This window comes from Gopherus flavomarginatus, chromosome 13 (genome assembly GCF_025201925.1).
Source record: "Gopherus flavomarginatus isolate rGopFla2 chromosome 13, rGopFla2.mat.asm, whole genome shotgun sequence".
NCBI lineage: Eukaryota > Metazoa > Chordata > Testudines > Testudinidae > Gopherus > Gopherus flavomarginatus.
The window spans coordinates 27,902,406-27,930,157 of NC_066629.1; the positions used below are offsets into that span (position 1 = coordinate 27,902,406).

General features: G+C 50.4%; 1 protein-coding gene across 1 annotated transcript in view; it reads right to left on the minus strand.

Moving 5' to 3' along the window:
• Nucleotides 1–27,752, minus strand: part of DSCAML1 (DS cell adhesion molecule like 1) — a 327,133-nt gene that overhangs the window by 50,340 nt on the left and 249,041 nt on the right. Inside the window, exons 17-20 of the mRNA XM_050921872.1 lie at nt 27,416–27,656; nt 21,436–21,582; nt 20,564–20,719; nt 4,011–4,150 (exon numbers count right to left, since the gene is read on the minus strand). Of these exons, the coding sequence (XP_050777829.1) occupies nt 4,011–4,150; nt 20,564–20,719; nt 21,436–21,582; nt 27,416–27,656 (684 nt within the window). The remainder of the gene's footprint in view (nt 1–4,010; nt 4,151–20,563; nt 20,720–21,435; nt 21,583–27,415; nt 27,657–27,752) is intronic.

The window sequence follows — 27,752 nt, forward strand, 5'->3', positions numbered from 1 at the left end:
CACATACACTATTCATTCCATAGAATAGACTTAATTGTGTATACACGTATTTACGTGTGTGTGTGTACACACATACATAACACACAATATATAGTGTATATATGTTACAATATATGTAAATATATCCAATATATAGACATACATATATAAATATTACATTGTAAACATAATTTTTTAACCAAATGACAGTTTTGACATTATGCCAAGAAAACAATATCGGATCCCAGCAGTTTTACCAGTTGCTTTGATGAAAAGATTATGTTGCCCTGGAAACCAGAGGCTCAGATATTGAAATGAATTTGAGAAGGAGCTTTTGATAAGCACTAGTTTGCAGACCTCCTGTCAACCTCTCCCCTCGTGAAGACGGGATGGGACCCTGTTCAATTTTTATTTTAATTTTGGTCAGCTGCTGGTGAGAGAAATGTCTTGTAAATTTGCCCTTTTGAAATCCGTGCAGAGACGACGGGTGAGATGCATGGTGAAAGATAATAAACAGATAGTGAGATTATGATCAAATGCAAATTGTACACACATTTATTTGCACAAACCCCTCTGTAACAGGAGTGTGAGTACTTGCACCGTGTGTGGAGCTGAATCAAATCGACTTTCATCCACACCACTTGGCTCTATTATTAATATTTGTTTCCTGGCCAATTAATCCCTCTCCCCTGCTCTATGCAGCAGCAACACCCAGTTCTGGGTCCTGCTGCTGTGAATCCCGCTCCAGCAGGAGCAGTCGCTTTGCTTTTCCTTCCCCTGCCCCCAGCAAAGTAGAAATGGTATCAGTCTAGAAACCTGTCTACACCTGCCCCATGGAGATGGGGACATGAGCCCTCACCTTCTTTTAGGAGTTGGCAAAGATCAACTGCCACAACTGGACACAGGCTGAGCGCTGGGAGGGGCCAAAGGGGCCCCAATGGGCATGCACTTGCAATGCAATAGAAAAGCCTGAAGCCTGGGAGAGCTGGGGCTGGTACATCATGGAGCAGGGATTGCCACTCTGTGCCCGAACCTCCATACTGCAGAGCACCCAGAACCAGAGTGACCAGCCGAGGAGATTCAGAGCAGAACAATAACGGTTCAGGGACAGAGGGAGCCCACAAAGACAGAGATGGGAAGAGCCAAGACCAAAGTGTCCAGGGCTTAGGGCCTAAACTCTAGCACCTGAATACAAGCAGCCTGAGGTCCTGACGGGATGCAGCAGCCTTAGTCTACTGGCTGCTCGGCACCTGGACAAACCAGACCACGGACATCTAGGTGCTGGGCTTGAGGCTCCCAAATTCAAACAATTGCTTAAGGGTGCGATTTCCCAAGGGAGGCAGGTGCCCAGCCAGTTCCTGTTGAAATTGTATGGGATTGGGCACCAATTTGCCTCGCTTCCTTTGGAATCACAGCTGGAGTGTATCCCCAGGACACAGTCTGGGTAAAATACAGCGGGGGGTGTGCAGGGAGAGACACGAGAGCCGTGCACACACGGTGACGCCTTCCTTAACGGAAAGCAGGGAAGACGAAGATCAGGTACTTAGTAGAGCTGGGTCTTCTGAAAGGTGCAGGAGACCACTCCTCTATGCACCTGGGGATACTCCTGTGTAGTGCTCCAGGGACTTGTCTACTTGAGGAGTTATTCCTGATTCACCCCGTGTGTATTCTCTTATTCCAGAATAAGAGTACTCACACAAACAGTTAACCAGGAATAGCTAGTCCGCTTTAAACTCACACTTAATCCAAACCAACTTCCTGTGTAGACAAACCCTGAGACGGGGAGGATGTCTAGTTTAGGAGACTTCCTGTGCAGGCTTCCCTTTGTCTGAAGAGGGTTGAATGTTGGGAGGAAGAGGAGTGGGTGTAACTTGGAGCAAGGGATGAAGCTGAGCAAAGGAAATTTTATACAACTGGGTCCCCTAGGGAAGTTCCCAGGTCTTGGACACAGAGAGAGGATGGAGAAACCCATGGCACACACGCAGCGAGAACCAATCCCACACTGACCCAGTAGGATGGACCCGATGGGACCAACTGGGCTATCTCCTCTGATTTCTGAGGTGCACTATCGAGTTGTTGTGGTTTCAGTGGGATATTTTCATGCTCCCTGACATGGCCTCCCTTACACACACCTGCAGCTAGAACATCACTCAGATATTTACTTCAGAGATGTTTGTAAACAACAGAACATGAAAATCTATAAAACATGACTCCACTAAGTGGCTTGTTTTGGACAGAGTCAGGCATGGTAGATGAAGTGGAAGTGTCTGCAGGTAGCACAGACCCAGGGGGGATTGATACCAGACACAAAGAGCCTGAATCTTCCATGGGCCAGGCTCCTCGGAAATGTCAGGGCAGATGTACAGGGACAGGGCAGGTTCCTCTGTTTTCCCTTACACTAGAAGTGATGGAGTGATCCAGGATCCCAGCTCAGTTCTTTAAAGGTTCCCCTCTCACTCCTGGAGTTGGTCTATTCCTTTTAAACTCGATGCTACTTGTTTAAGAGAAGCTCCCTCCACCTACATGGCACATCCCCCTGCCCGGCCTGCAGCCAGGGAGCCGTGCAATGGAAGAGGAAGGGCAGCCCTAAGGAACAGTCTGTGCTCCTCACCTCTAGATGTAGGAATTCAAGTGACTTCACGCTGGGAAAGGGGCTGGGGGTGAGTGAATTCTACAGGGGCAGGGCGTCCTTCCGCTCTGCCCATTTCAGAATAATTAGCAGCCTGTGAAGTGGAGAGTCAGAACTGGGGTACCAGGGGCTGCCATGGATCAGGACTCTGGGGCATCAGAGAGAGGAACAGTGTTCTCTGGAATAATGGGGATGCTGCAGGTCAGGGCTGATGGGCAGCTGATGCAGCCTTGTCCTGGCTCGCCGCTCAGTCTCACAGTCTTACTGAGGACTAACATTCACCCCCGCAAATGTGTGCGCTCTCTTGCTCTCTCTCACACACATGCGCTGGCCCCTTTCGTTCTGCCCACAAGTTTCCTGCAAGAAGACAAGGGCTCCTGACAAGCTCTAAACACAAGAAATGCTGTTGCACTGGACACCAGGGTCTGTTTGTTGAAGACATTACCTAAGTAAAACAAACTGAAGACTGCCTGCACTCTGGAGAATTCCCCAGGACCAGATAAATCCCCCAACCAGAAACTGTGCTGGGAGGGGCTCAGTGCCTGCAGGCTGCACTGACTGGGGGACCGTACAGGAGCCATCTTAAAATGTATCTTGTGACTTGGTTGCTTGTTCAAAGCACAAGAGATCCCTGACACCAGTGCTGAGTTTACACCCATAAACCACTGACACTACAGCAATAAATGTACAAGTGAAGGCGTGTCTAAGACAGAAACCATCTATGGTGCATTCAGAAAATCCACTCGTGCTCAAGAAAGACACTAATCCATCGTAAAAACAACTGATTAGCTTTAATACGCAGGGCAGTGGGCTTCTGCTATCACTGCTAAGAGGTGCCTTGAGATTATGAGCATCAGGAATGCATAGGGCCAGATGAGCCAGAGGCAATGAATGCAAAATGCTAGACAAACATTCTCTCTCTTTCCTCGGGATGGTCCACACACAGGAGAACAGCCCACTACTCCTATCTGCTAACAGTTACCTGTTTAGGTCGAGTGGCAGGGACTTGTGCCCAGGGTTTGACTCTAGTGGGGCAGGGTGTTACATAAACAAGGGGTGACAGCTAGGAGTGCGAGAAGGCGCCCAGGCTTTCCCACCTGCATTTCTATTTGACTCATTAGCTTGCGTAGCTGAGGGGCCCCCAGGTGCTTTCTGACCCCTTGAGCAATGAGCTGAAAGTTTCCCAGCTCCCTCCTATGGCAAGCCCAGTGTGCTCGTTTACCACATCCGGTGCCAGGCTGCTAGGCAGCCCAAGGCAGCTCTGCTAACTGGGGGTGCATAGTGGGGGTGGGAGGCCAGGGTGTTTTCATGCATGCCCTCCAGGAGTGCATGCAGTCTCCTCTGAGCAGAAAGGTTAATTCATCACCACCCAATCACCCATGCTCCCTCGTGTCCTACTTACCGGCTGTCCAGACCCAGGGCTGGAGCAGAAGATGGTGTATTTCCGGATGATCCCGTTCGGCTTAGTTGGGGGAAGCCAGGACACGACCACGCTGCTGGCAGACGATGGGACGGCTTTTATTCCGGCGGGGGGGCCTGGAACTGAGCAAGAGACAATTGACTTTAGACCCAGAAGCTTCAGCAAAGCCGGCTAGATCCACCACGACCTCCAGAGCAGGACGCTGATTCCTCCTCCCCATGCGGGGAAAGGCCAGACCGCTCTTCCTGCATGCCCAGTGTCCACAGGCATTCACATCATTTGAGGTCTTCTTCTAAGAGGAATTCCTTATAACCAGGAATGCCACAATTCTAGCAGGCGTCAATGCTGTGGAAGGACTGGCTCTCGATCCTGCCCTGGCTTGGTGTTGGATGCAGATGTTATTTTGGCACAGAACCATTTTGGGTGCCCAAAATGGAAGAAAGCTATTTTGGAGGCTGCATGCAGGGTACCTCCCCTGCCGCAGGGCTGAGCCTTTCACCCTCCCATGCCAAGGAGGGCAGATGCTGAGTCAGCCAGAGAGGCAAAGGAAACAAGTCCAGTGGAGGACAATCCATCCTACTTTTCATTTTTGGTTAAGTGCTTGGCTGGGGAAGTGGGAACCACCTGGGCTGGGGCTTTCACAGAACCATACACACATGGGGCTGGAAGGGACCTAGATAGGTCATCTTGTCCTTCCCCTGCCCTGTGGCAGAACCAAGGAAACCCAGACCATCCCTGACAGGCGCTTGTCTGACCTGGTCTTAAAAACCTCCAATGATTGGGATTCCACAGCCCCCCTTGGGAGCCAGCTCCAGAGCTTAACTAGCCTCAGAGTTAGAAAAGTTTTCCGAATAGCTCACCCATAGCTCCCTTGCTGCAGATTAAGCCCATTATTTCTGGCCCTGCCTTTAGCGGACACGGAGAACAATTGATCACTGCCCCCTTTATAACAGCCCTTAACACGTTTGAAGACTGTAATTAGGTCCCACCTCAGGCTTCTTTGCTCAAGTCTAAACATGCCCAGTTTTTTTTAACCTTTCCTCACAGGTCAGGTTTGCTAAACATTTTATCATCTTTGTTGCTCTCCTCTCCTTTCTGCAAGTGTTCAGCCCAGACCAAGGCTCAAGCCCTTAAATGGGAGGTTTGGTTCAAACACATCGTTACTGGTGGTGCCCTCTCGCAACACAAGAGGCATCTGGGCTGTGATGGCCAACGGTTTCGCTGTCTAACACTGGGGATTCTAAGGCCTCATGTTAAAATCTATTTCCACAGGGGCCATTCCGAGGCAGGATCACTGCTGCCCACAATGCACAATCATGCTACGTCTTGTCTTGTGCCCATTTCTACCACATTGTGCAGCTGAAATACCCCTGAAATACAGGCTGTACATTGTGGCCCCATAAAGCCCTCCCTCCCACCCCAGCACCATGCAATGCAAGGACACTTGACTCTAACGCCCGTCATACCAGCATTTCAAAGCACTTTCTGAACATCAAATAGCTCATCCTGGTTTGCAGAGCGATGGATAGGACACAGAGTGAGCTAGCAGCAGAGCCCAGGAATCCCAGCTGCTGGCTCCTAGCTGGAATCACTACACCACGCTGCTCCATGGCCAGGAGAAGGGACAGCAGAGGCTGCCCACTCCTGTGTCCCTCCCTGCAGACTTTTGTCTGCAGGATTGAGGGTCTACTCATGTGCAGGGATCAGCCTGTTAGGAGACTACATCTAACAGCGTAGTCACATCTAACTGAGGGCAGCACCTGCCTCTTGCCAAACCAGAGGCAGGAGGGTTAATTCCAGCTCATGCTCATATTTAGAAGCCGCGATTGGCTTTTAATGTCTGTCTCCTTAATCCACTAACATGCCCGACTGGCTTATACTTGCGCTACCCTAATGTGCCTTCCCAGCATCTGGTGCTTTCCAAAGACAGGCAGCTGAGGGGCTCAGGGCCCCTGTCTCTTATTCCCAGCCCAAGGACAGCACAGAGCCAGGAAAACACTCAAACTCGTTAATGGAATTAAAGTAGGCCAGGCAGAGAGTGTAAATATTTAAATAACCAGAGTTTTTTTTAAAAAGTGTTTATTTCACCAAGTGCTGATGGGTTTAGCAGCAGGGGGCTGGGCTTGGGTTATTTTTACTGCACTGACTGTTTCTTCTGCTTCCAAATCTCTTCTACAACCCAAAGCACAGACCTCTCCAGACCACACCCAACTGCCCTGGGGGGTGGAGGACGACTGGCACAAGCAGGTAGGGAAATGAGCTGGAAAAATAATGATCCAACATCTGCACCCCACTCTTCCTAAAGACCTAAATATCCATCTCTGTGGCCCTGGGAATTCACACTCTGCTCACTCCCATGGTGTCTGAGCACACCCCAGACTGGCTGACATTGAGGATGATCCTGCTGCACAGCCAGCACCCCCAGTCCTCTTGCAAGGATGCTGCCTTGGGGGATAGCTCCATAGAGGCAGTTCACAGAGCGTGCCAGCTGATCATCTCATCCCACTTCCAGAGCCATGGTGCAGAGTGGCTGCTCTGCTGCACTGTGCTGTGGTTGATGCCAGCAAGGGCACGTGCAGCCCCCACACAAACAGAAGGCAGAAATTTTGGACCCAAGAGACATTTGTCCCTGGTTGGGATTGATCCTTTTCTGGGCCCGGGGACTTCAAAGAACAATTGCAGTGGCCCCATCTCTGGAGAGACAGAAGCTCCCCCCCCATACTCCCTAACTGCCCATGCCCCTTGGTGTGGAGCGGTTGGCACCCGTCCTACCCCTGACCCCCAGCCAGGTGGGGCTAACCGTAGTTCTATCCTATAACAGCAGCGTTCAGCCCTTCTCTAGCCCGTGCACCTGACCCCCACAGCAAATAGATCATTTTCTCCCCATACAACACAGGAGGAAACTGAGGCCCAGAGAGACGAGATCTGCTGGATGCTCACGGCGAGCGAGCTGGGAACAGAAGGTGGGAATCCCACGTACAACTCCTGGTTCTGCTCCGGAACTGCTGTCCCTCTCCCATATCGTCAGCACAAAGGGGTCAGTTAGCTCATGCGGGTAACAGGCTCAATGCTGAGGTTATTCTCAAGGCCCAGGCTGTTCTGGAAATTTCCAGACCCCAGTTCTTCTCCAGCCCCCAGTTCTTCTCCAGCCCCTGCTCATCCGCCAGGAGCAGACGCCTGGTCCCCTCCTTGCCACTGCTGGAGGCTGGTTGCTACGTGGAACCAAGTCCCCAGGAAAGCCCTTGACAGAGAGCTCCTGTCAGCGTTCCCCCCTGCCAAGCCGCAAGGATGATGTGGTGTCAGTCTGTGTCCTCCTAGTTCTTGGGGCTCACCCTTCCCTCTCCAGAGGCACCTGCTATCACCATCTCCCTCGGCCTCACACCCCCGGCTGGCAAAGCTCCCTCACGTTAATGCTGGAGACAGTGATTCCTGGTGCCTGGCTTTCCAGCTCCTTCTCTTCTCCCCGTGCCATCTCCTCGCCTGGTTCTTATAACTCAAGGGCCCCTCTGCAGCGGGAAGCCCACATGGCTCACAAGCCTGTTCCCTCTACACCTCAGCTTCCTCAGACACCCCCCAGTGCAGGGGCCATTTCTTGACGCAGAACTGCATGGTGCCACACGTTCTCACAGCACTGGATCACACCCTGATCCCCCTACGTGACTCGCACACACCTCTTGAGAGCAGCGACAAACTAAAGGAAGGCCCCTGGAAAAGAGACGACTAAGGGGGGATATGACAGAGGTCTATAAAATCATGCCGGGTGTTATTTACTCCTTCTCATAACACAAGAACCAGGAAGAATTTTTTCACACAACGCACAGTCAGCCCATGGAACTCCTCGCGAGGGGATGTTGTGAAGGCCAAGACTATAACAGGGGTCAAAAAAGAGCTAGATAAATTGATGGAGGATAGGTCCATCAATGGCTGTTAGCTATGATGGGCAGGGATAACCCTAGCTTCTGTTTTCCAGAAGTTTTGAACAGGTAACAGGAAATGGATCACTTGATGATTACCTGTTCTGTTCATTCCCTGGGGGCACCAGGCATTAGCCACTGTTGGAAGATAGGATATTGGGCTAGACGGACCTTTGGTCTGACCCATTATGGCTGTTCTTATACTCATGGTCCCTGCCCAGAATATTGGGCAGCCCAGCATTGCCTGAATGTGCTGCACAAAGGGGGTCTCTTGCAGGGCAGACAATGCACTGCCTCTTCCCTGGTGCAATCTAGCCTAGCTGGGTCCTCCTCCTTTGAGGGGAAGGAGGACTGGTCATCAGGTTGAGCAGGGCTGAATTTGTCAGTTCCTTGGAGTTAGATGCCTGGATTAAAGAGCACTAGATCACCGTAATAAGTAGAAAAACATATGCTTGTCCAAAAAGCCCCTGACAGATTGCACCCTGCAGTGGTCTAAAGATGTCCGGAGCAACTTCGCACCTCATCAGCCAGTAAACTGATTGCCCACTGAGCTGAAAATACAGGCGTATCAACTGCAAAATGGACAATGCAAAAACAGCAACAAAAGTTTGGTTTTTGTTCAACACAACGTTGGCCACTGCACTGCCAAGGTCACCCAGCATCCCTGGGCCTACCCCACTGGGCCCTGAGCTTCAACTCCTCCTGTATTTTTATAGCACCTTTTATCTATACCCAACTGCGTTCCAACCCTGCACAAAGAGCACCGCTGAAATGCAGCCACATTTGGGGCTAAGGGTGACAGCTGACTGGCTGAGCAGTAGATTGTAGAACAGTGAAGGCTGGGGGAAGGGAAGTTTCTCTAAGGACTTCCAAGGCAAACCCCATCCTCTTGCAGAAAGAGCAGCAGGACCTGCCAGAGACGGCCTTTAGGGACTCACCTTGAAGCCCCGCACAGAATACTGTACGGTGTGTGGAGCTCAGCTTCTCCAGCTGTCTGCCGCCAATAGCAGGGTCACAGGAAATAGCTACAGCAGGGAGCTTAGAGGCCGTCACAGAGTGAAGGGCTGGGCCCATGCTGTCATTTACCAAACAGTCCTGGAAAGTTCATACCAGGTGGTCCAGTCCCTACAGCCATCCCCTCCTGCACTCCAAGGCTCTCAACATCACAGTGAGGATCATATGCATACAAAAGAGACAGGCTTGGGCAAAGCAGCTATCTTTGGGTCGATTCCTGCTCCAGCTGGACTCAGCAGCAAAGCTCCAATTGGTTTCAATGGCAGCAGGATCAGACCTGGAGGATTGGTGGATTTACACACACACACACACACACACCCCGTCCCCCAACCCTCCACACACTCAGGATCAGGTACAGCCTTTCTCTGCTAACATTCCTTAGCCAAAATCTGCTCCTGCCCATGTCTGTAGACTAGAAAGGTCTCCCACAACCACACTTGAATGTACACTAATGTAGGAAACTGCACTGCCTGGCTTCCTGCCCCTCAGTCACCTAGGCCCTAACATTCAGAGCTGAGTTACATTTCCAAATATATTGATTTCAGTTACAACACAGAATGCAAAGTGTACAGTGCTCATTTGATATCACTTTTTATTACAAATAATTTACATTGTAAACAGATAAAAGAAATAGTATTTTTCAATTCACCTCATACAAGTACTGTAGGTGCAATTTCTTTATTGTGAAAGTGCAACTTACAAATGTAGAATTTTTTTTTTTTACATAACTGCACAAAACAATGTAAAATTTTAGAGCCTGCAAGTCAGAGCATGGAAGGGCATGCGAATGTTTAGCGTATCTGGCGTGTAAATACCTTGCAACACCAGCTACAACAGTGCCATATGAATGCTAGGTCTCACTTTCAGGTGACATTGTAAATAAGAAGCAGACAGCATTATCTCCCGTAAATGTAAACAAACTTGTTTGTCTAGCATTTTGCTGAACAAGAAGTAGGACTGAGTGGGCTGAAATTAATTTAGTTAATTTGTTTTGCGTTAATCGCTTTGGTTAACTGAGATTAATTGACAGCCCTAGTCCTAAGCGTGGCACATGATCTGGTCCAAGACGTGAATGTAGCTACGCAATATCCCCAACAATCCAATCCCCTTCCAAAAGGGGAACTACACAAACAGGAGGCTAGTTCGCTGGCAATAAAAAGGATCAGTCACAGGGTGAAGTGCCTGTATGGTGCGTGGAAATTCTTTAGAAGGTTCAGGAGTGTTGGGCTGTGCGGCTGTGCAAGCAAGCGGCTGGGGGCAGTGATCCAGCCTGTCTACGCTTCACCTCTGCTGGCCAGGAGACCTGGAGGTGGGTCCAGCTGGCAGGTGCTAGGTGGGGAAATCACTGAGGTGACTGGCACTGACTGGGCAGGAGGTGTTGGGCGGAAAAGCCCAGAGGTGGGTTGGCGCTGACGGAGTAGGAGGTGCTGGGCGAGAAAAATCACTGAGGCAGCTGGTGCTGACTGGGTAGGAGGTGTTGAGAGGGAAGCCCAGAGGTGACTTTAGCTGACTGGACAGGAGGTGCTTGGTGAGAAAATCACTGGAGGTGGCTGGAGCTGACTGGACAGGAGGCTCTAGGCGGGAAAATAACTGAGGCTGTTCGTGCTGACTGGACAGGAGGCGCTGGGCGGGAAAACCACTGAGGAGGCTGGCGCTGACTGGACAGGAGGCACTGACTGGACAGGAGGCACTGAGTGGGAAAATCACTGAGGGGGCTGGCGCTGACTGGACAGAAGGCGCTGAGTGGACAGAAGGCGCTGAGTGGGAAAATCACTGAGGGGGCTGGCGCTGACTGGACAGGAGGCGCTGACTGGGGAGGAGGCGCTGAGTGGGAAAATCACTGAGGCAGCTGGTGCTGACTGTGTAGGAGGCGCTAGGCAGGAAAGTCATTGAGGCGGCTGGCGCTGACTGGGTAGGAGGTGTTGAGAGGGAAGCCCAGAGGTGACTTTAGCTGACTGGACAGGAGGTGCTTGGCGAGAAAATCACTGGAGGTGGCTGGAGCTGACTGGGCAGGAGGCTCTAGGCGGGAAAATAACTGAGGCTGTTCGTGCTGACTGGACAGGAGGTGCTGGGCGGGAAAACCACTGAGGGGGCTGGCGCTGACTGGACAGGAGGCGCTGACTGGACAGGAGGCGCTGACTGGACAGGAGGTGCTGGGCGGGAAAACCACTGAGGGGGCTGGCGCTGACTGGACAGGAGGCGCTGACTGGACAGGAGGCACTGAGTGGGAAAATCACTGATGTGACTCACGCTGACCGGACAAGAGGTGCTGGGTGGGAAAAGTCACTGAGGCAGCTCGTGCTGACTGGGTAGTAGGAATTAAGGTAATTTCCAGGTGGGCCGAGTACTTTGCAATCGTCCTGTCTACTGAGCCAATTCTAACCCACTTCACCTCTCTCTTTCTTTCTCTCTCTCTCTCTCTCTCTAGCAACTCAAAGGACAAAATGGACAAGACGACAGAAGCACCAAAGAAACTGCAGGAAGAGGGAAGACAAAGCCACGGCCAAAGGCTGAGTACACTGCACACACCGCACCCCTTTATTGAGGGCTGGGGATCGACACTTCACCCTACACGCTTAACCCCCTTGAGGTGCCAGGTAAAAGGACCTCCCTGTAAACAGGGATCAAGGGCCACTGCTTGCCAAACAAAATGCTTTTTAGGTCCCTTCCATAGCCGAGGCTGAGCGACTCCCCTTTAAGAAGGGTTGAGGTCTCTGTGGCTTTCAGCTCCCTAGGGGCTAGTCTTTTAAATGCCCTGTGCCATTGACCTCTCCCTGTAAGAAGGGTGCAGATCTCCCCTTTCTAGCTTGTTTTGGGCCGTTGGCACTCACTGGGCAACGAGACCACCCTGTCCTGAGGGAACGGAGGTCTCTCCTTTCCTGTGCTTTTCGCTCTGGCCCATTGGAACGCCCCTGGCTTCGGGACCGCCCTGTAAGGAGGGTTTGGGTCTCCTTTGCCATGCCAATTAAGCCACAGGTCACTCTGACACACCAGGCAAAATGACTGGGTGTGTAAGGTCTTATCCCTCTCATGCTTAAACTAGGGGAGACTTTTTGTGCCTGTGGCTGAGCGACCCCCCTTTAAGAAGAGTTGAGGTCCTCTTTCTCTTAGTCACAGTAAAATCTCCCAGAATGATTTCTACTTGGCTTTTCTGAGATTGGAAGTGAAATGTTACTTGTGACCTATCCTGCTCACATGGAACATGGTGTGGCGAAGGGCCGGCTGTAAGGGGATGCTGGAGGCCATGGAAAATTCGCCCCTTTTCTCAGAAAAGCCAAGAAATGGCCCAAGCGTGCTAAGGTCACAAAGTCTGGAAATAAACAGGTGAGGTTTGGGATACAGAGCCTCACTTCCACGTAATCCTTCCTCAAGTCCTTTTGCCCTGCCCAATTTACACTGCTCAACCAACCGCAACTTTGACCCTTTGTTTCCTTGTGCACGAGACAGAGACGGTTGGACTGATGAGTGTTAACTGTAGAGATTCGGACAGCTGCCTTAGTTGTGTCCGAATTCCAGGCCTTGCGTCTCTTTAGTGAGAGACAGAGGAGATTCCTAGGGCTATGTTTGAAGGGCTTGATGTGGCTGTCCTTTCTGAAATGTGTTGATGCTCACGTGTTGTAGGTAGGTGTGGTGGTATTCAGAGCTGGCACGTGGGTGCACCTAACCCTACTAACAGGACTGCGTCACAAGGAAGGGGTGTCTTTTTTTCTGCTCAAGGTTGCCGGGAACAAAGTTGTCATTTTCTTGGTGGGGTAGGAAGGTAAGTCGGGAAAGGTGTCGCTGAGGGATGGAGGATTGATTGGAAAAGGGAGACTCAGCAGGACCCTCCCTTACCTGTTCATTTCCAGATCTTTTCACCTTGCCGACTCCTCCTTTAAAGAAAAGGGTGGGGGAGAGACTATTTTACTGAAGGAAGGCTGACCGCCCTGTAATCAGGGTTCAGGTCTCTTTCCTTTTTCTCCTCTCCGCATTGGCCCTCTTCATGCCAAGGTCAAAAGTCAGCTCCCTCTAACTAGGGGTGTGGGTCTTTCCCTGCCTTTCACAAGAGAACACTGCCATTTAGAAGGCAGTTCTGGAAACCAGTCTTTTTAGGGCCGGCTGTAATGGGTTACTGCAGGCCATAACCCTAGAGTGTTGTACTCAACCCTCCGAAAGCTTTTGTGGCTGTTTGTGCTTCTCTGACATTCCCAGTGGTCCTTTGTGTCTTATGGAATTTAGGAAAATACCTTTTGCAACTCAGTGCTCCCAGTGACCTTTCCAAGAAGGGAGGTCCTCTCCACAGCCCAGTGGTTTCTTTGTGGTAGCTTTTTCCAGAATAACCCTTTGCTGCATGGTCCTGTTTAGTTTAAGGTTATGGAGAGATGCTGCTAGATGCCAAGTTTTTTGACATTCTTAAGTAGCAATGGAGAAAGGAAATGTAATGATGGTGAGTGCTAGTTTTTGACTTCGGGAAAGAGTCTTCAGGCATGTGTTTGGTCAAGGAACCTATCTAGAGCCTGTTTGGAAGGGACAGCCCCCTGCAATACAGACACTAATAGAAGAAGTAGGAGTTCAGGGCTAGCGTTCTCAGCATCACCGCATCAACCTCACTGCTCTGGAGCATCAGCACTGCCATCCTGAAATGCTTCTGTCTGAGTATCTCCTCCAGCCCGACCTCTCTGTTCCCCACGCAGCCAAGAGCCCATCTCCCGCTCTGCTTTCCCCGAGTTGCACTTACCGAGGTGCCTCGTCCAATGTGTGCTCACAGCTGTGCATCCTCCATCCCCCTTCCTTGCCTTGCTCTCCTTTCCGAGTGTTAATACTTCCCTCCCCGCTACTATTTGCTGGCAGATGTCACCCCGCTGCTCTCCCCATCCCTCCTTCTGTCTCACCCAAGCAGTCTGGCAGATTCCCTTCTGATACTGCCAGGCCACCAGGTTTGAAGCTGGCGGATGATCAGGTAGAAAAACCAGCTATGCCAGTTTTTGATTCACTGCACCCATGAATGCTGCCCTGACCCCACTTGCTGGCCATGAGAGCAGCATCCAGGATGACCCGCCCTAGACAACGCACACGGGGGCTCTCTGTAATTGTCCTGCCTGCAAGTCAGAGGCCCAGGAACTTTGAGAGAGCTGGAAGAGGGAGAGGGCAGCCATGGAGGCACAAAGCAGAGGCCAGCGAAATAGTTCATTTTTCTGTAAGGAAGTGCTTCAGTCTCACAGCATCATCTAAATGAGGCATATCTGGCAGCAAGGCTGGAGCTGACTGAGGATGAGCTGAGGAAGTGGCACTGACTCCACCCAGCACCTATCCTGAAGCCAAGGGCCAGCCAGCAGTCTGGGATTCCCTGGTGTCCCATCTTTACTGGCCCAGCAGATAAAGGCGTCCTAAAAAAGAGCCACCGTGGCTTAACAACAATGTAAAAGAAGCAGTGAGAGATAAAAACACTTTCTTTACAAAGTGGAAGTCAAATCCTAGTGAGGCAAATAGAAAGGAGCATAAACGCTGCCAAATTAAATGCAAGAATGTAATAAGAAAAGCCAAAGAGGAGGTTGAAGAACGGCTAGCCAAAAACTCCAAAGGTAATAACAAAATGTTTTTTAAGAACATCAGAAGCAGGAAGCCTGCTCAACAACCACTGGGACCCCTTGATGATTGAGATACAAAAGGAGCACTTAAAGACAATAAAGTCATTGTGGAGAAACTAAATGGATTCTTTGCTTTGATTAGGGGTTTGGGACAGGTCCCCTAAGAGGAGAGATTAAAGAGGCTAGGACTCTTCAGCTTGGAAAAGAGGAGACTAAGGGGGGGATATGATAGAGGTCTATAAAATCATGAGTGATGTGGAGAACGTGGACAAGGAAAAGTTATTTACTTAGTCCCATAATACAAGAACTAGGGGTCACCAAATGAAATTAATAGGCAGTAGGTTTAAAACAAATAAAAGGAAGTTCTTCATGCAGTGCACAGTCAACTTGTGGAACTCCTTGCCTGAGGAGGTTGTGAACGCTAGGACTATAACAGCATTTAAAAGAGAACTGGGTAAATTCATGGAGGTTAAGTCCATAAATGGCTATTAGCCAGGATGGGTAAGGAACGGTGTCCCTACCCTCTGTTTGTCAGAGGATGGAGATGGATGGCAGAAGAGAGATCACTTGATCATTGCCTGTTAGGTTCATTCCCTCTGGAGCACCTGGCATTGGCCACTGTCTGTAGACAGGATACTGGGCTAGATGGACCTTTGGTCTGACCCGGTACGGCCGTTCTTACGTTCCCCACACTGAAGATGACACAGTTTGGGCTTTGCCTAAAGGCTGCAAAGAAGCAGCTATGTTGGAAGGGTGGAGGAAGGCTCTTTCCATCAGTCTCAGAGATGGGAAAATTCCAGTAAATCTAGGGCCAAACTCTCATCTCACTCAGTGTAAAGCTGCAGTAACTCCACTGACTTTCTGGGAGCAAATGGGAGAGCACTGCACCCTTTTTCCACAGAGCTCTCACCTCTATGTGTAAACCACCTGTCCCTTGTTAGAGATGGGAGCACAAGAATTGAAGGCTGGGCAGTGTCCCATCTCCAGTGGCTAGTGCCATGCACTCCAGAAAGAGCCAGAACCCCGCAGTGGATAACCCCAGTGGCCAAAGGGGCCATGCATCCCAGCACTCAGAGGTTTGCTTATACCTTGGTGCAGGAGGCTTTGCCCCTCAATAGCTGTCAGGAAGGAGCATCTGCAGCTGCACCCACTCATTTTTCAGGCAACCAGTGAGGACATCTGGGCTGTAGCAGAACCACCTGATTGGCTATGGTAGGTGGCTTGCCCCTTTAGCCCAGTAGCTGTAGTAGATCAGTGGCTGCTCAATGCATAAGCCCACGGATTCTCTGCCTCCCTTTGTGCTCCCCTCACTCCAAGCCCTGCTTCTGCCCTGAGCCCAACCTCGACCATGCCCGGCTCCCAGTCCTGTCCTAGCCTCACTTCTGCGTTGGAACCAGCCCTGCTCCTGCCTTCCCTGCCCCCAAGTAACTTGGTTCTGATCCTTGGCTCTGATTCCTGGCTCCAACTCTGTCTTGATCCTTGGCTCTGGTATTTGGACTCTGACTACTAGCCCTGACTGCCTACAACCCAGTATCCCAACAGTCACATAGCTGGATGCTATCAGTCATGCCACTGTCTGATCCTTTTCTGAATCCCAGTGGGCTCTTGGCCTCTAGGATACCTTGTGGTAAGGAGTTCAACATGTTAATCTTGCAATGTGCCAAAAAGTGTTTCCATGTATTGATTTTAAATTTCTTCCCTTTCAGTTTTATCAAATGCCCTGTTGCCCTCGTACGTGGAAAAAGGGTGAACAGAAGTGCCTGATTTACCATCTCTAACCCATTCATTATTATGTACATCTCTACCATTTCTCCTCTCTAAACTGAGCAGCTCCTCATCTGATCAAATAGTGTCTCATAGGGAGGTTTACTCAGGTCTGAGAGATGGGCAGTGAAAATAACTAGAAACCTTTCTGTCTGCACCCTATGCATTGTGAGACAGAGTGACTAGAACAGGACACAGTACTCCACAGGAGGGAAAACCACTGATTCCTAAGACATTGTTTGGATGCATAAGAAATGGGTAGAAGATAATATTGAAAACATTGTGTCTTTTTTCTATTCATATATAGGGGTGGGTGTGTACATGCATCTTTAAACACACACACAGGGTTTCTGTACTTGGTGTATGTACTCAGGGGCACACCCTCTCTCTAATGCCTGGTCAACACTGGGGGTGAGGCGGGATTGATCTAAGTTGCGCAACTTCAGCTACGTGAATAACGTACTCAGACCTACTCACCGCGGTGTCTTCACTGCAGTAACTCAATGGCTGACACTACCCCGTCGACTCCACCTGCACCTCTTGCTCTAGTGGAGTCCCGGAATCGATGGGAGAGTGTTTGACAGACGATTTATCGTGTCTTCACTAGACACGATCAGTCGACCCCACTGGATCGATCACTGCCCGTCGATCCAGCGGGTAATGTAGACAAGCCCTAATGGAGGTGGGCTCACACACCACTGACCAGACTTACCTGTATGGCTTGCTCTGCTGAGACGGAGGAAGCTCAAAAGGGAAAGGCTACAGGGACAGAACAGCAAAGAAGAAGACAGTCACTGACCTTACTGCCCCTGAGGGCTGATCTACACTACGGGGGAAAATCGATCTCAGATATGCAACTTCAGCTACGTGAATAACGTAGCTGACATCGAAGTATCTAAGATCAAATTACTCACCGTCCTCACGGCACGGGATCTATGTCCGCGGCTCCCCATGTCGACTCCGCAACTCCGTTGGGGTTGGTGGAGTTCCGGAATCGATATAAGTGCGTTCGGGGATTGATATATATCACGTCTAGATGAGACGCGATATATCGATCCCCGAGCAATCGATTGCTACCCGCCGATACGGCAGATAGTGAAGACGTAGCCTGAGAGTGCCTGGAGCAGGTATGGGGATGATGAAAAGGAGGAGCTGGAGGCAGTCCCTAGCTCTGAGCACGGACCCTACAACCCACAGAGAAACTGAACCCTAAGAGACTGGCCACCTTTGCATTTTAATTTTACTCTGATTCTAGCCTGCTCAGGGGAAGGAGAAGGGAAAAGACCTGTTTTTATTTGGAGAACCCCTTGTATACCACAGCCAGAAGGACTATGTAAGCAGCTCCAGTCACGGTCTGCTGGGGCCAGGGGTGTCCCACCCACCGCACACCCTCCTCCACCACCCCATACATACCCCACCTCTCCACACACACACTGTATTGTAAACATGCCAAATCTCTGCTCCATTCAATGTCTGCCAGGGAATCAGCTCAGCTTTCTGCAGCTGGGACTGCGTGTCGCTTCTTAACGTGAGATGAAGAGGAAGTAGTAAAAAATCAGCCTAAATTCCTGCCTAATCCTTTATGAGCCCTAATTTGTCTTTCTTGATTTTGTGGCCTGGGAAACATCTTGGCTGTTTTATTCATTGCTAATGACTCATTCACAGCTGATTCTTCTTAATTCTAATTAACACGTGTTAATAGTGTATCAGTCAAGGTAAGGGGAACACACACAGATGTTTAAATCCATAACTTCCCCACCCCCATCTCTGCTAGCAGCAGTGGATGTGGTGAGCCAAACCACTGAGCTGAGCAGCTTTGCTCCATCTTTTGGAGGGAGGGATTGTTATATAAAGTATCTTAAACTCAGACCCAACTGCACTGCTCGGGTTTATAGATTCATAGATTCTAGGACTGGAAGGGACCTCAAGAGGTCATCAAGTCCAGTCCCCTGCCCTCATGGCAGGACCAAATACTGTCTAGACCATCTCTGATAGACATTTATCTAACCTACTCTTAAATATCTCCAGGGATGGAGATTCCACAACTTCCCTAGGCAATCTATTCCAGTGTTTAACCACCCTGACAGTTAGGGAGTTTTTCCTAATGTCCAACCTAAACCTCCCTTGCTGCAGTTTAAGCCCATTGCTTCTTGTTCTATCATTAGAGGCTAAGGTGAACAAGTTTTCTCCCTCCTCCTGATGACACCCTTTTAGATACCTGAAAACTGCTATCATGTCCCCTCTCAGCCTTCTCTTTTCCAAACTAAACAAACCCAATTCCTTCAGCCTTCCTTCATAGGTCATGTTCTCAAGACCTTTAATCATTCTCGTTGCTCTTCTCTGGACCCTCTCCAATTTCTCCACATCTTTCTTGAAATGCGGTGCCCAGAACTGGACACAATACTCCAGTTGAGGCCTAACCAGCGCAGAGTAGAGCGGAAGAATGACTTCTCGTGTCTTGCTCACAACACATCTGTTAATGCATCCCAGAATCACGTTTGCTTTTTCTGCAACAGCATCACATTGACGACTTATATTTACCTATAACCCCTAGATCCCTTTCTGCGGTACTCCTTCCTAGACAGTCTCTTCCTATTCTGTATGTGTGAAACTGATTTTTCCTTCCTAAGTGGAGCACTTTGCATTTGTCTTTGTTAAACTTCATCCTGTTTACCTCAGACCATTTCTCCAATTTGTCCAGATCATTTTGAATTATGACCCTGTCCTCCAAAGCAGTTGCAGTCCCTCCCAGTTTGGTATCGTCCACAAACTTAATAAGCGTACTTTCTATGCCAACATCTAAGTCGTTGATGAAGATATTGAACAGAGCCGGTCTCAAAACAGACCCCTGCGGAACCCCACTTGTTATACCTTTGCAGCAGGATTGGGAACCATTAATAACTACTCTCTGAGTACGGTTATCCAGCCAGTTATGCACCCACCTTATAGTAGCCCCATCGAAATTGTATTTGCCTAGTTTATCAATAAGAATATCATGTGAGACCGTATCAAATGCCTTACTAAAGTCTAGGTATACCACATCCACCGCTTCTCCCTTATCCACAAGGCTCGTTATGCTATCAAAGAAAGCTATCAGATTGGTTTGACACGATTTGTTCTTTACAAATCCATGCTGGCTATTCCCTATCACCTTACCACCGTCCAAGTGTTTGCAGCTGAAGTTCCCTTATGAAGAGCACAGGTAGGTATCAACTGCCCAGAGGTAGCAAATGCACAGGGACTCCAAACAACACAACCAGGATGTAATCATCTGCCCTCAGGGGTGTCCCCACCCAGAAAAAGAGGATGCCAATCCCCCTGGGGCCCAGTGCAGTTGGAAGGAACAGACACCAAACCTGGCTGTCACCTCCCTGAGCCCAAGTCGTTGTGTCTGATGCCCCAGCTCGATGATCCAGCCCGATCTCAGCATGTGAGCTGGGAGGGACAGACTGGCTAAGAGCTGTGGACAAGTAGATTAAGGCATCAGAACCAAACTCCTGAAAGGAACTGAGAGCAGGGGGAAAGAGAGAGCCAGGAGAGCCCCACGTGCACCTGCCTGCGCACCTCCAGAGGACTCCAGCCCAGTGCCTATGACACTTCATGGCATCTCACTGGAGGACCCCGGTGCATCACTGTACTTGGGAGGATGGGAGAAGTGAGTTACATGGGCTTCCCATATCCTTCCCTCAGATTGGCCCAAGTCACCCAGCAGCAAGAATGTTCTCAGTTCTGCCTTGGAGACTCCACTGGCTTGGCACAGTCGTGAGGCCAGCATCCTACTCTATGCTGGCCAGAGGGCTTGCACAACGGGAGAGCGGTGCTAGGCAGGGGGGCTCCAATGCAGCAGGCACTGGGCTAGCAAGCAGTGTCTAGGGCTGTGCTCTGCAGGGAGAGAAGACTGGAGCTGGGGCCACCCAGACTGTGTCTGGCTGAGTCAGCATTTGCCCAGGGGCACTGGCTGGAGCCACTGGTGAGGGCAGCCCATTTCCTCAGGCTCCTCAGTTAAACAGGCACCTAACGGCCCTGCTCAATATCACCTTCCCTGCCACCTCCTGCTCCATTGCCATCTCCTTCCAGCACCTCGGGCACGCCAGGCCCCAGCGAAACCAGCACCCCATCCCCACCCAGGCCATGCCCTGGATGCCTCAGCATCCCCATCCCTACTGTATCAGCAACCTTCATGCCCTTCCCCACCCCCGACCTGTGACACCTCTTCCTCCTCTGCTCCAGGCCATTCTGGGCAGGAGGGGCCCCATCATGCTTGAGCATCACTCACTGTCCTCCTTGGTCTGGATGTAGAGCACGCTGCTGCGGACACCATCGCCGGCCTGTGTGTATGCCAGAACCTGGACACTGTAGTTGGTGAACTTCTCCATCCCCCGCAATTCCACTCGCTCCCGTGTGGTGGTGATGTTCTGCATCTCCCCCCACTCTGCAGTGGAAACATGACAAGGGGATCAGTCTGAGGCTCAGAACCAGCCTGCTCCCAGGCAACCCCGGCAGGATTACATTCTCTGCTCCCACTTACCCTCCCATTGCAGGACACTGGGCCATGCACTTCCAGGTGTCTCAACCAGGCATCAGGATCACTCATTGCTTTCAGACCAGACAGAGACACAGGGACAGTGAAGCCAGCTGCATTACAACCCAGATTACCAGCCCATCTCCGCGGAGCTATTCCTTCAGCTTCAGGGCCCAGCTTCTGACCTTCTCTGTGCTCAAAGTGGGTAGATTCCCAACCTTCCTCCTGCATGGCTCTGTGGATTACCAACGCACAGGGCCTCTGAGAGCAAGCGTGGGGAAGGGCTCCATTGCTCAGCTCTACAAGCACAAGATCCAGCTGACATGTTGGCTCAGGTCAGAAGTGACATCCTGGCTCTTTATGGACATTTCCACAGTCACAGGAAAAAAACCCAAGCAATGCAGCAGGCTTGGCAGCAGACTGCAATAGCAGGGGGCTTGAAAGTCAGATGCTAAGTGGAGTTACAGGCGTGTGTGTGAAGGTGAGGCAGGGAACATGGATGGGACTTGCGTATTTCCAGCCTCCATTATGGCATATCTCGCCACGGGTCTCAAATTCACGTAACATTTTAGAAGAAGAAGAGTAAGAAACAAAGCAAAAAAAGTGAACCCCATCTGAGCCCTCACCTCCGTCCATATAGAGAGACCAGAAGATCACCCTGTACCCCTTGAGAACGCCATTCAGGGTACTACGTGGGGGCTCCGACCAGGAGATCACAGCCACATCTGATGTGATGGATAATGCCCTCACGTTCTCCGGAGGCTGGCTGGGAACTGATGGAAGAGTCCATGCAGAGAGAGAGAGAGAGAGAGAGAATGAATCAGTGAGGGAGGGTGCAATGCTGTATGAGCAGAGCATCGGTAATGCTCTCACCATCTGTCTGTTCAGGTAGTTTAGTCCTCACAACATCTATTGTTAGGGTTTGGCTCCCTGCTGCATTTGTGAACAATGAGCAGGTAAGAATTTCAGACTCTCAGATTCGCCATCTTGGAGCATGTGAGAAGCCAGACCACAACGGGGTGCTACATGCAGTTGGATCTCAACTGGACCGGGTCACAATTTCCCAATGAAAAAACCATTCCCATCAGAAAATGTAGGCTCATCAAAACTGATATTTTCCCACAGGAAAAATTATGATTTCAAAGACACGTTTTGATTTTTGCCTTGTGTAACGTTTTGTTTTGACTCAAAATATGTGGTTTCAGCATGACATTAAAATGACATTTTATTGCAAATCAACATTTCAAAGTGAAGAATGATGCCGTGAGATATCAGAGCACTTGACTTTGATTGATAAGTTCTGAAAAGGGTCAATTTGCAAATGTCCAAGTGATGCATTCCATCTCTTCCAAAGTTCTGTGAATATTTTTGATATTTTGAGACACAAACAAAAGTTGCAATATTGGAATTTCCCAGGGGCTGGAACTTCTGCTTTCCATCAAGCACTAATCCCAGCCTTTCTGTGCAGCTAGGCCAGCACCTCTCACTGCGCCAGCAGCTGCCCACCTACCGGAGAGGGCTCCATTCTGCAGCAAGGCTTGGACTGAGAGTGATGTTAGCAGCAGCCCAAATGTGGATGAGAACATGCAAATCTGAACCAGTGGCAGGCAATGCTGGAGTAAGGGAGTCCAGCAGAAAGGTCCTTTGCTAAAGGGTGGGTGCTGTCTAGCCTGCGGTCTGAGTAGGGTAACCAGCGTACATCTACACTGCAGCTGGGCAGGTGTGATTCCCAGTGGAGGCAAACAGATTCGCAATAGCTCAGCTTGAGCTAGCATGCACAAAATAGTGGTGTGGGTGGTGCGGCACTGGTGGGGGCTTGGGCTAGCCACCTGAGCTCAGATTCAGGGGTCAGGCAGGTTTGGACTTGGGTGGCTAGCCCAAGCCACCACCAGTGCTGCAAAGTCCATGCTGCCATTTTTAGTGTGCTAGCTCAAATCTGTTTACTGTTACTGGGAATGACACCCCCCAGCTGCAGTGCAAACACTCCCACCAATCTTGATGCTAAAGCCCTGGTTTGAGCATGCCCTGGAGTGAAATTAACCAAATAAAAGCTGAGTTTGCAGCACAGGGTCTTGTAAACTGAGTCATGGCTAAAGGAGCAGACCTGCTGCTGTCTATTGAGATTTCATCAAAATAAAGTGGCAAATAACATACATGACGCTGAGCTCGCGAAAGCAAAGGTGGATTCACATAGAACACACTTCCAAAATGTAGGGTTAGGGCTGGGGTTGGCTAGTGGCAGATGTGGGGTTGGGAGGAGAAGGGGGACCGTGGGCTTGGCACAAGGGGGGACTAGCTTGGGCACTTCTACAGGCTGGTTGCTTAACACAGGTGCTACCCCTAAGCAAGCAGCCAGGTTCCAGACACTCTCCTCTGCCCAGCAAAGGGAGCTCGCTGCCTCAGGGTATCAGAGAACACAGACGGCAGGCATTACACAGAGGTGTCACCCCCGCCAGGGACCATTCGCTAAGCCTTTTGCAGGGACTCAGAACAACCAGCCCAATGGGGTCATGGCTACACAGCATCGCCGCCCAGGCAGCTAGCACTGCAGGTGCTGAGCTGCCTTCTGGGAATCTCCCGGGTGTTTACCCTTCCATCTCCAGCTCCACACTGCTGAGCCATCCAGCACAGTGGAGAGAGACACAGCACTGTGGGGAGGGGGTTCAGTCTGACCAGCCCCCGAATTCTCTCTTCTTTTGAAGTTGAGGCTCAAAACTACAGAAGGGGCCTGGCATTGGGTAAACAGAGCAGGAAGAGATACCAGTGCTTTGTCCATATTGCTTAGTATTAATCACCCAGGGGAGGGCATGGGGTGTGCCACACCACGCCATTCATTTCACATCTCCGCTGCCTCTGCTCTCATGAAGTCCTGCCCCTTCCTGCACATTGTCAGGTGTCAAGAGAAGAGCTGGAGATGGCAGGGGGCAAAGCGGATTGCCAGGCAGGCCTGTGAAATACCCCCCGACACAGGGCCAAAGCAGCTTTCGTTTGACCCAGGGAACTCTCATGGGACTCCTGAGAAGTTACATAATCCCACTGCAGGATTGTGGTCTCTGCTCAGCTACAAATCAAAACCACTCCCGCTTTCCCTGGAGCTGTTCTGGGTGACAGCATTTGAAACACACCTGGCACAAAAGGGACCCGAGCCAGCCTGGGACCTCTGCGTATACCAGAACACAAGTAGTGCTGCAGAACCAGTAGGGTGCCCAAGGTCAACACTGTGTGAAGGACACCCTAGAAATGTGTTGCTCTGCAGCGGCAACTGGCGACACATTTATCCACCAGGGAGATGCAGAACTGACCCAGCCCCAGAAGTTTTGCCCCAACCTTCAGTCCACCAAAAATTCTTTTCCAGCACAACTAGGTGAAACTTCACAGCTTCTTCAAAACCAACTAGAGCCCCATAATCCAGGAAGCAGGAAGAATGTCTACACTGCACTTAGAACAAAGGGAAAAAACAGGAGCGCTAGCTGGATGCAAGGTAATTAGATCCCATTGCCCCATAAGAGGTAACTCTAATTTTTATGAGCATTTAAATGATAATACATCATCCTAATGATCCTCTTTGAAAATGATTATTGTTTCATATCACTTAGGTGTAAAAATATAAGCACCATGTAATTAGGGACTGAGTGTAATAAACTAATACAGAGAGTCCGTTTGAACAAAATGAAGGCAATATAATTATGGAAAAGACACTATTGCTAAAACAGGGGCCCTTGAATACCCCAGGAGGAGTGCTAATAGAGCCAGGAAATGATCATGCTTTGACAGGCTAATGAGAGCCTTAATTAAGTATGAAAAACTGCTGAGCAAATGCAGTGTGAAACTTTTTTTTTTGTTTTTAAAATGACTCCGAGGCCAACCACGATCTCTCCCCAATGGAAACATCTAAGGCACTTTGTAAAACAACCCTGCGAGGAGCAGGTAGAGCAGCTGCCAGAGCACACAGGCTGGGCCCCCTCCAGCTGCTACCTGCAGCTTCCAGGGCATGTTCAGCCACTGAAAAAGGCTGGAAGCTGATCAGGTGCCTGGCAGGGCAGCACAGGATGGGGCAGCCCCAAATATGCAATAACACTTAGCACATACATAGCACCTTTCAGCCAGAGACCTCGTAGCCTTGGACACTGGAGGGCAAGGACTGCTAGTCCCACTTTACTGACATGGCAGCTCTGGGGCAGAGAGGTTACGTGACTCGCTCCAGGTCACAAAGCAAGTCACTAACGGAGCCAGGCACAGAACCCCACCTCCCCACTGCAGCACTGGGGCGCCCACGCCCTCTTGCTCCCAGATGGAGTTTATGAAGCTCTCCCATTGTTTGGGCAGAGGGAGTGTGTGTCTTGGGGTGAGAACAAGGGTGCCTAGGCCAGGGCTCTATTCCCACTCAGCCAATAGTGAACCGTGTGTGACCCTGAACAAGTCACTTAACCTCTGTGCCAGAGCTCACCTGTCAGCCAAATGGGCACAATACCTACCTACCTACCTAGCAAGGCTGCATGAAGCTTAATTAGCACCCCCGAAGCGCACTGTTGTTGAAGTGCTCCCTTCCTCAGCCATAGCAGAAGGGAGAAAGGAGCTGCTAGCAAAACAGGAATCGTGCCATGAGCATGAAAGAGGAGATGCAGCCATGAAATTTTAAACACAAGATGAAATAAATGCCAGACTGAAGGACAAACTCGGAGCACAGAGCTGCGGGCATGGTGCTGCTGAAGAGGGGTCCCCTGTCACCTCTGATACTCTGACATACTGTCTTTGTGTCTCAAGTCATTTGCATGAGCTGGAAGTAAGTATTAATCATAAGAAAATGAGTCAGTTCTTTTATTAAGAGCTAGTCCCCTGAATTCACATGGCTGTTTTCGCAGCATTCAGCCATATGCGCATGGCTGTTAGCGTTTTCTAGGCTCGAAGTTTGCTTAATAGAAAATTACTCCAATTCAGCTGGAGTCTGGTCTGCAGCAGCCATTTGAACAGGACAACAGAGTCACGTACCACCACCTGGCACTGCCACAGCCTCTCCCCTCCAAGGGCCTCAGCACATTCTGCAGATATTAGCAGAGCTACAACAAGGCGAGCAGCGTCAGTCCAATCCACAGATGGGGAAGCTACATTACAGAGGCTATGGGTCAGATTTTCCCATGTGGGCTCTCATTCTGGGTTCCTAGCGTTAGACAGACAGGGCCTGATTTTGATAGGTGGTGAACACTCGCAATGGCAGCGGAAGTCGCTTGGAGCTGTGGCTCTGCAGTACCCCTGACAACCAGGCCTTGTGTGTGTTAAGCTAGGAACCCAGAATCAGAGCCCACTTTGGAAAATCTGACCCAGATTTGAGGCACCCAAAATTTGGACCTATCTGACCCAGTGAAACACAAGGGAGATGGGTAAGTCACTTCGGCTGTGATTTGCAAAGGGGCCCAGGAGAGTTGTGCACCTAAGATCGCACAGAAGCCAGGAGTTCTGATTCCAGGGTCCTGCTGAGATCACTAGACGACACTCTCCCCCCCTGCAAGGCAAGTGGGATGGGGAAAGGGTTTGACCCAGTTTAAGTGACTAATGTTCTTTGCCAGGTACCAATGCCCTGTAGAGGGCACAGACAGATATTTCAGTGGAGACACACCTGCATCAGCTCCTAGGCTCTATCAGAGACGGTTCTAGGGGTGAGGAATTTGCTACTTCCCTGCTACCCTCAGATCTCTCTACTCCTGGAGACTCTGCTGATACAGGAGGAAGATCTGCAACTGCATCCCTCTCAGCAGAGTAAGCAGATCCTTTCCATGAAGTGTCATGCACCTCAGAAATGAGACACCGAGGGACGGTGCAGAGCTTTCCCCATGCTGGGTTTGAATTACTGGGGCAGGAAACGCAAGCCATTTTCCCACTATGCAGGTAGTTTGAAATACACCAGAGTGGCAGGGGGTCTGCCAATAATGGCCTGGTAATACTGAATCAGGCAATGGCTCCTGCAGGATTAGTGGGCTCTCTACTCACTTAAGAATGATCAGGGATGTGTTCTTGGGAAAAAAATAATATATATATACAAAAAATCAAAACCATGTGATATAATAAAAGCCAGCCTAAACAAATCACAAATGCTCTGCCCCTCACCAGAGGGGGGCAGAGCCCAAAAGCCTTTTCTGTGCTGGCCAGAGATGAAAAGTGGGCAGAGGGGTCAGGCAGCTGTAAATTGCTTCCTATGCAACACACAGGAAATCACCGAGATGTTATTCCACAGATGGAAGGGCTGACAGACAGAGCCAGAATGAGAGGCAGAGACACTGCTGCCCACCTGCTATATACGCCCAAGGGCCTTGCCTCTACTGAGTTTCAGCCTTGGATGGCCAGCTGCCTGGACTGGGGTAGACAGCCCAGAGTTGCTAGTTGTATCATTGCTGTTTGCTATGCTTGAATGCAGGGTGCAAATCGTCTACAATAGGGGTTTGCATGATGCTAGACAGAGGGTGCAAATCCCCTGTGATGACAAAGCCAACCCCACCTGAGAGTTTCGGCTGCACCAGAGACCTGGAGAACAAACACCCTCAGAATGGCTGGAGGCCTTTCCAGATGTCTCTGTGCCCTTGTCTGTATGCCCTGGCACCTCGGTATGCTTACCATCCTCGAGTGTGGTGGCATTGATCTCGCTGGAGGAGGGTCCTGTCCCTGCACGGTTGAACGCCTGCACCACGACTCCATACTGTGCAAACTTCTTCAGGTTGTCCAAAGTGTAGACCTCACTGTCCCCCGTGGCCTTCATCTCCACAATGCTGTATTGCCCGTTGCTGCCGGGGCTATTTTCACGATAGCCGATCTGGTAGCCACGGATCACCCCGTTCTGGAGTTCCTTCTTTGGGGCCTGCACAAGCGGGGATACAAATGGAGCAGGGTCACGGGATGGGCAGCATCCACCCCTACCTCATCAGCCCATCAGCACTCCCCAGCACTGCTGGGG